General features: G+C 35.6%; 1 protein-coding gene across 3 annotated transcripts; it reads left to right on the forward strand.

The window, feature by feature from the left end:
* Positions 1 to 603: 603 nt before the first annotated feature.
* On the forward strand, positions 604 to 6,317 carry LOC149404677 (cysteine protease ATG4-like). 3 transcript variants are annotated; one of them, XM_089606422.1, is made up of 10 exons: positions 622 to 933; positions 2,597 to 2,664; positions 3,299 to 3,633; positions 3,709 to 3,794; positions 3,889 to 3,939; positions 4,028 to 4,398; positions 4,832 to 4,970; positions 5,434 to 5,489; positions 5,646 to 5,716; positions 5,888 to 6,317. In XM_089606422.1, the coding sequence occupies exons 3-10, from the start codon at positions 3,315 to 3,317 to the stop codon at positions 6,088 to 6,090; spliced, it is 1,296 nt and encodes a 431-aa protein (XP_089462548.1). In that variant the 5' UTR covers positions 622 to 933; positions 2,597 to 2,664; positions 3,299 to 3,314; the 3' UTR covers positions 6,091 to 6,317. The 3 variants fall into 3 exon arrangements, with proteins under 3 accessions (XP_089462563.1, XP_089462548.1, XP_089462555.1); XM_089606429.1 differs by having other exon boundaries at positions 625 to 933; positions 3,346 to 3,633; XM_089606437.1 differs by lacking the exons at positions 5,646 to 5,716; positions 5,888 to 6,317 and having other exon boundaries at positions 604 to 933; positions 5,434 to 5,493.
* Positions 6,318 to 8,035: the final 1,718 nt, after the last annotated feature.

Genomic DNA, 8,035 nt, shown 5'->3' on the forward strand with positions numbered 1-8,035 from the left:
ATACAGCCTTCTATATTGTCTCGAAAAAATGTTATGAAAAACTTACCTTTATCTATCAGAAGCCGTACTCATGTCTAATCCCTAAGTGATATATTTTATATAATGGATGTAAAAATTGGTACAAATTTACTCATCGCCAACGTTGTCAAATACCATATTTACCTGAGTAAATATGAGATGATAAATATTTAAAGCAGTATATATTACATTATGAACGCAAAAAAAATTATAATTATAAAAAACCGACTAACCTATAAATTACCAAAAGAATTTATATACGTTTCCTTTAGGAAAATTGAGATTGGAAAACTGCCAGCGTATACGTTTCTTTTCCGTCCATTTTACGCTGATAATAAAATACAATTTCGCCGATTCGTGAGTATCGGTGGTGAATAAATAACACTATATTTTTTCATTACATTAAAACTGACCGGACAACGACATAGGAATTATGATAACAGTATTAAAAATGACTTCGATCAAAATATAATTATAAACAGACACAAAAATGATTTAATCGACATGATAGCGTTTCAGTGAAAAGTTATTTTGGAGAGGTTTAGTTCACAAAATTTAGACGGTAATCACATGTAATAACATTCTAGGAAAAGCCCTTATTTGCAAATTGCAAGGGCTATCACCGCGTAATTCTCTCTCTCTCTCTCTCTGTCTCTCTCTCTCTCTCCGACTCTCTGTTCTTGACCATAATCACGATTCACGACCACCGTTTCTTCTCCCGCTTGGTCTAACCGCGGCGGAGGAATCTCAGGCCCGATCTCCAGCCGTCGTGAGGACTCCTCTCGACCTCGTCGGAGCGGTCGAAACTCCCGGCGTTTGGCAGATTGGGAAATCTGATCAGGAAGAGGTTTCGATCGTGTGACTGTGAGTCATACGTTCAGGATGCAAGTGTAATCGCTGGAAATTCGACCAAAGGTGAGTTCTTGTGATAACTCGGACTCTGATCGACTCAGTAATATGAATTGTGATTGGAAATGTATTGTTAGGGCTGTAAGATTGAACGCAAATGGAAAGAGTCAACTGTGTTTTAAATAATGTTAAGTGGTGCTATATGTTATTTGAGGATTTAGATCGTCACTCGGAAATTTGGAGTGAGTTTTAGGTGTAAATTTTCCGGACGAGTTGTTATTACTTGCCGATGGCAAGGCTTGGAACGGGTTTTTAAGAACAAGAAAGGAATCTTTTGATAACTGTAATGGAAACTGGGACGGTTTTTGGGGTAAGATTATGTTGTTAATAGTTTTCAGAATTTCAGATATGAAGCTTGTAATCTAGACTGTTGAGTTCATTTCAGATTCTGACAAATGTACATAATACTGATGTTGGAATCTTCAAAATATCGAAGTCCGTGTATGAATTGATTTGATACCTTTTTTAGTAGGTAGTTAGATTCTCACCTATAATGATACAAGTTTGTAAGCTTCGCTGCTTGATTGTTGTGTGGATGGTTGTGAAGTTCCATGTAGGTGTGAAAAATGATCATTGTTTTCATGAATTTGTTTTAATCTTATGTAATTGCTTTTTTCTCTTAATTTGGCAATGATGCGGATAAAATGTGAATTGATGTTATTTAATATACTTAATGGTGCTGCTGGTTCATATCGAGTGAGATCGTGTTTTCACGCACTGTTTAAGTCACGTCTTTGTGCTATTGTGATTGTTGATGATGAGATTCATTTTTACTCCATGATAGATTTTAGTTTTAGTGATACTTACTAGTGCTTGGGGTGGGACCGTGGGATCTGGACTTCGGTAAATCAACTATACTTCCTCACCCATGTTCTTTTGGTCAGTGGGAAACCACAGCTCGTCGTCACTCTTGGTTGACCTCTAGAAAGTTATGCGCAAAGTATTTTAATTTGTCTGTAAAGTAGGTCGGAGTGCTTGCTTGATGTGAAAGTATCATGGGGTTCCATCTCAAAACCAATTGGTAATGACAGGAGTAACCCATGACCTTTATAAAATCTTGTTAGTTCCCATTCACTTTCAATGTGGGATTCCTAACACGCCCCCTCAAGATGGTGGCTCTTTGCGTTCACTCATCTTGGGCCGAATCCCAATGATTGGATCGGATACCCGTTTGGGTTTAATGGGCTCTGATACCATGTGAAAGTATCATGGGGTTCCATCTCAAAACCAATTGGTTTTGAGATGGAACCCCATGATACTTTCACACTTGACCATAGAAAATTATATGTAAAAATGTTTTGATCTGTTTGAAAAGAATAAAAAAGGTCCTGATCATTTTGGGCTCAACTGTATTTTGTGTACAAGTGCTGTATGTAATGTTTTTTTAAAAAAAATCAACTTAGTTAGTTTGGATTTCCTAAGTAAGCTTTGATTTGTGAAGCATAGTGGCTTGTTGGTGCTGGTCATGACTATGATCTGGTATATTTTCTAATTTTGCATGGACTATTGTTGTTTCCTCCAAGGTTAATCATTTTGGTAGAAGATGCATATGAGGCACGATGGTTCCTATATATATTCTTGATTTGATAGAATTTGTGGGAAAATAACACTTTCATCTCGTTTTTAAGTAGCGAGTGTAAGTTAAATCTCATTTTAAATTTTGGCACAGGATATATGATGCAGAGATTTCAAAACAGCAGCTGGCTCAACCGAAACCAAATCTTTGCTGTAGTTTAGGTATGTATGTTAATGTTTTTGGTTTGTACAAATCATGTGCTCGAACAACTAAATAAGCAAAGGAATGATAAAAGTTAAGGCTAACTAATCGTTACAGCTCCATATCACTGTGTCATCTGGTTCTCTTCATTTGGATTTCCTTTGCTATGGCCTATGTTTTGGACAAGCACACACTCTCACACATTTGTTGGTATCCTTAGACTGTGTTCACCATTCAAAACTCACCTTACCATATATATAATTATTTGTTGCACCTGTAATTAAAATCTTCATTTTATTATATTAAAAAATTTCATTGCTGGTTGTTTATGATAAAAAAAGGCTTATTGCTAGAAAAGGAAGTTTTATATTGAATAAAACTCACTACCTTCTAAAGTTTTGATGATCAACCACTATATTACATTTGACTCAAGCATGCTAGATTAAGATATATGTTCCCTGCTGTGATTTTACAAGGAAATTTTATTCGGTTACCTGAACAACTGAAAAATAACTCTTGATGCTCTATAATTACCACTATGACTCGAGTATGCAAAAATGTATTATAAGTTCTCTGTGTTATTGCATATTATATTCTGCAAGTTACACAGCTGAAGTTGGTGTGTCTATGGGGTGTCAAATCTCTTTTTCTTAGGCTTTTGGGCTTCCCTATGGTCAACTTTCTTTCATCTGCTCTCTCAGTCTTCGAAGCCCGCACTGAGTCTTCTTCATCAGCCTCTGCTGAATATAAACCAATTCGTTCAAGACTTAATGGGTGGACAGCTTCCATGAGTAAAACTGCGATAGCTGGTTCAATGAGAAGATTACATGAGCGAATCATGGGGTCCACTAGGACCGGTGTCTCTACCTCAACAAGTGACATATGGCTTCTTGGTGTATGCTATCGAATCACTCCTGATGACTCTTCCAGTGGATTATCGGCTTTTGAGCTTGATTTTTCATCGAGAATTCTAATCACATATCGTAAAGGTTTCTACTTTATCCTTATTTATATGTGTTGCCTTGGATTGGATCACTGCCGCTCGCTCACTATATCATCTCCAGGTTTCAGTGCTATTGGAGATACAAAATACTCTAGTGATGTAAACTGGGGTTGTATGATTCGAAGTAGCCAGATGCTTGTTGCACAGGTATTATGAAACAGGTTATAATGTATGATATGGCTCACAATCTCTCTGTTTTCCTTCACTTTGTTAAAATTGAAAATCTTTCTATATCATGTAGGCTTTGATTTTCCATGTGTTTGGACGATCTTGGAGAAGACCATTAGAAAAGGTAAGGTGGAACGTGAGATATCATAATTCACTCTTCTTTTTCTTCCTTTTCTCATTGTCTTTTTTGTTCGATGCTTGTACACAAGCAGCCATTAGACCAGGCGTACATTGACATCTTGCACCTCTTTGGAGATTCTGAAGGATCAGCTTTCTCTATCCACAATCTTCTCCAAGCTGGGAAAGCTTACAACCTCACAGCAGGGTCATGGGTGGGCCCGTATGCCATGTGTCGAACATGGGAAACTCTAGTTCGGTGCAAGAAAGACTGTGAGAATCATACACTTCCAATGGCAATTTATGTTGTTTCTGGAGATGAAGATGGTGAACGAGGAGGAGCCCCTGTTCTGTGTGTGGAAGATGCCTCTAGACTTTGTTTTGAGTTTTCGAAAGGTCAAGCTGATTGGGCACCGATTCTTTTGTTGGTACCTCTGGTTCTTGGACTTGAAACTGTGAATCCCAGGTTTTCTACACGTCTTTCCTTTATATGTTTTTATGAATAGTTTATCTACATGTTTAACAAATTGTCAAAATGGTCTATTTGTGTTTTTCCCCTATACTATAGAAAGTAGTTTGTTGTATAAAGAAAAAAAAATATATCCTTTTTCTTAGCATATTGGCCTGCAAATCATTCTTTCACCTAAAACTCAAGCTTATCGAGAAGCTCTCTCTTTCTGAGCTTTTGTCAAGTGAAAAGTGTCCTGTCAATACACTAACTGACTTCTCAAGAATTATATGATAATTTTGCTAGATTTTTTCTTCTTATCTGCCTTCTCCGATCTCTCACCTGAGATAAAGTCACATTCTCTTAGCTTAGTTGTCTTTTAAATTACTATATAACACTCTAGCTTTATGAAGAGAACCAATATAGAATGTGTATTTTAAATTCTTATCAGGTATATTCCATCTCTACGGGAGACATTCACATTCCCACAAAGCATAGGTATAATGGGCGGGAAGCCTGGTGCATCAACTTACATCGTAGGCATCCAAGATGATATAGCATTCTATCTTGATCCGCATGAAGTTCAACCGGTACAGGCCTGCTTTTTTTTTTTTTCAATATAAACTATAATGTAAAATCCATGTTTTGGAAATACAGGTTGTTTTAGTTGGAACACCTGAAACAATTAATGTCACAAGAGTAAGGTTTGGAAATATTCTCTTGAAAATAAATTACCAGTGTATTGTGGCAATTTCTATCAACCGGTCTATGAAAAGTAATTGTCTCTTTTCGGTGGCAGTGTCAATCAAAACTAGCAGAGATGGTAGTTGAAATTTTCAATTGTTGCCGGAACACAAACAAAATAGCCTTGTTGCTTAAATTCCAGAAATTCTTGTCATTATTTGCTTGCTGTATAGTTGTTTTGTTTTCTGACATTAGCGAGGTTGGGAAAGTATCCGTGTTTGGGCATAGAGGGATTCATTGTATTTCTTTTGAAACCATTAATTTGTTTTTCTTTCACAAATCCTGTATTTTTAATACTTGCTAATGCAGGTAATTGATATTGGTAAGAACATTGCCGAGGTTGATACTTCGTCTTACCACTGCAAGTGAGTTTTTTCTTATATTCTCCTTGTCCTTGGGCTTTAAAGTCATTTTATCTCCAGTCTTTTCTTTTGTTTTAGCTGATTTTTAATTAAGCTTAGCGGTCGTTTCGTTTCTGCTTCTATTCTCTTGCTAACTTTTTCTTTTAATAATCTGTGCAGTCTAGTTAGGCACATGGCCCTCGTCTCTATTGATCCATCCCTAGCAATTGGATTCTATTGTCGGGACAAAGGTTTGAGAATCAATCTTGGTTTAAGTTTCATGATGTTTCTATGCATGGAAGAAATATAAATTGCAGAACACAGATCAAACGATTAGTGACATGTGACAGTGACACTAGGTGAATGATAACGAAAAAAAAAAAGTCATAACACTTTGCTTTTGGGGGTTTGTGTTGGTACAGATGATTTTGAAGATTTTTGTCTCCGGGCTTCGAAGTTGGCAGACGAGTCAGAAGGGGCTCCATTGTTCACAGTAAGCCAAATGGCAAAAAAACCGTCAAAGGCTGGTTGCGGGGATGTTTGTGATTCAATTGACACTCCTCAAAGCGACAGTGTCGTGGGCGAGGAAGACAATTCACACGAAGACGATTGGCAACTCCTTTGACAGTGAATTTCTCTTTGCCGGTACTTCTCTTTCTTGCAGATTTTAAGAGTGTTTCCATGGTACGCACTGAAAGGAACGTGATTGCTAAAGCTCAAGTTGTTGTATTGAGTTGGTGTTGACAAATATTGGATTATACTCTGATTCTTACTATTTTGTTTGTGTATATAAATGTCGATGTCAATAAGGTCCATATAATTGGTGAATCGAGCTGGTTTATTTTATTATCATGATCTCGTCTCGTGATTCTTTTGTGTTAAAATAATAAATAATTGGTTTATTGCTCTACTTTAGTAACATAAATTAGTTATTTAAAGCTGCCAACTGGGCCGGGCCGGCCAAAAAAATGAGGCCCTTAGCAAGCCTAGTCTTTGGCCGGGTCTGGGCTTGGTCTTGGGCTTTGTTTGAGATTTATTTTGGGCATGTTTTGAGCTGTTTTGGGCTTTTTTTTAAGGGTTATGTTTTGGACTCTTTATTTTTTAATTGTTTTGGCTGCTTAAGGGCGTATTTTGAGATTGAGATTGATCTGTATTTCTTTTGTATATTAAATATTGATAAATTGTAACAAAAAAAACATTTCTAAGTAAAACCCGAGGGACCAGGATAAAAATTAAGTGAATGAAAAACGTACGGTTTGAATAAATAAAAAATTATATGCGACTACTTAAAGAAACGTAAGCTTCATCCTCTAATATTGTAAAGTACGTCGCAATCGAGTCTTCATCACTGTTTTGTTTTCTCCTTCTTGCACCATCTCAATCCTTTAAAACACATTATGCCTTTTAGAATATCTGGACTCATTGTTGATCTTCTGTCGTCAAGAACACGGTTGCTTCCATTAAATGCTTGCTCTGACACAACACTTGATACCAGAGTGGCAAGAATGTCTCGGGCAATTAAGGACAGTGTCGAAAAACGTCTTTGTTTGTTTTTCCACCGTTATAGACTATATATCCAATTTGTTTGGATTCTCTGTGTAAAATTCAGTTTCCAAATATTTCATAAGCCCGGAAGATGATGTTTGAGAAGATGATGACGACGAATGATGTCTCGAATTATGAATCAAGTTCCATGACGCGTAGGTTGGATTTGATGAAGACCGGGAACTTTGTTGTTGTGGTTGTCAAATCAGTATTCAAATTTTTGGCAATACCTTTTATTAAGTCATCAGTACCAACTAATTGACATCTATGATATAATAAAGTTGCAATGACATAAAAACGGTACTCCTTCCCAATAATTTGTAAATTTGTTTCCATAGGTAAAATAATTGGTTTAAATAGATCGTATTGTCTATAAGTAGCAAAAGCGTGAAATATTAAGATGAACAGTTCGATAGTATACACCTGATAATACTTATGTGCCTGTGCAAAATACTTCCAAAAATCCATAGAAGTAATAAGTCAGATCCCCACTCGTAGTTCTCAATTTGAGAAAGGGAAAATATCAATACTATCTCTCGTGTTTAATCGAAATGCGAGATTTATCCCCTCTATTTCTAGAAATATCGGACATATCCCTTTAGTTTAATATAAATGACATATATCTCCCCTAAAAAAATGTTATATTACAAATATCACACTTTTCGTTCATTTTTTACAAAAAAATAATTTGAACTCCCCAAAATACCCTTAATAGAATAAATATTTATTTACTATTTTATTAAAAAAAATCAAAATCTCTCTTTATAAAAAAAATCATTAACTTTTTATAAAGAAATTTTTTAATTTAAACTTTTTGTTATAGAATAGAAAATAAAAAATTATTTCATTAAGGGTATTTTGAGGAGTTCAAATTATTTTTTTGTAAAAAATAAATGAAAAGGGTAATATTTGTAATATAACATTTTTTTAGGGGATGTATATGTCATTTATATTAAACTGAATGGATATGTCTGATATTTCTAGAAATAGAGGGGATAAATCTCGCATTTCGATTAAACACGAGG

This window comes from Urtica dioica, chromosome 2, assembly GCF_054948205.1.
Source record: "Urtica dioica subsp. dioica isolate 48M chromosome 2, U.dioica_male_clone48M_v1_H2, whole genome shotgun sequence".
Lineage (NCBI taxonomy): Eukaryota > Viridiplantae > Streptophyta > Magnoliopsida > Rosales > Urticaceae > Urtica > Urtica dioica.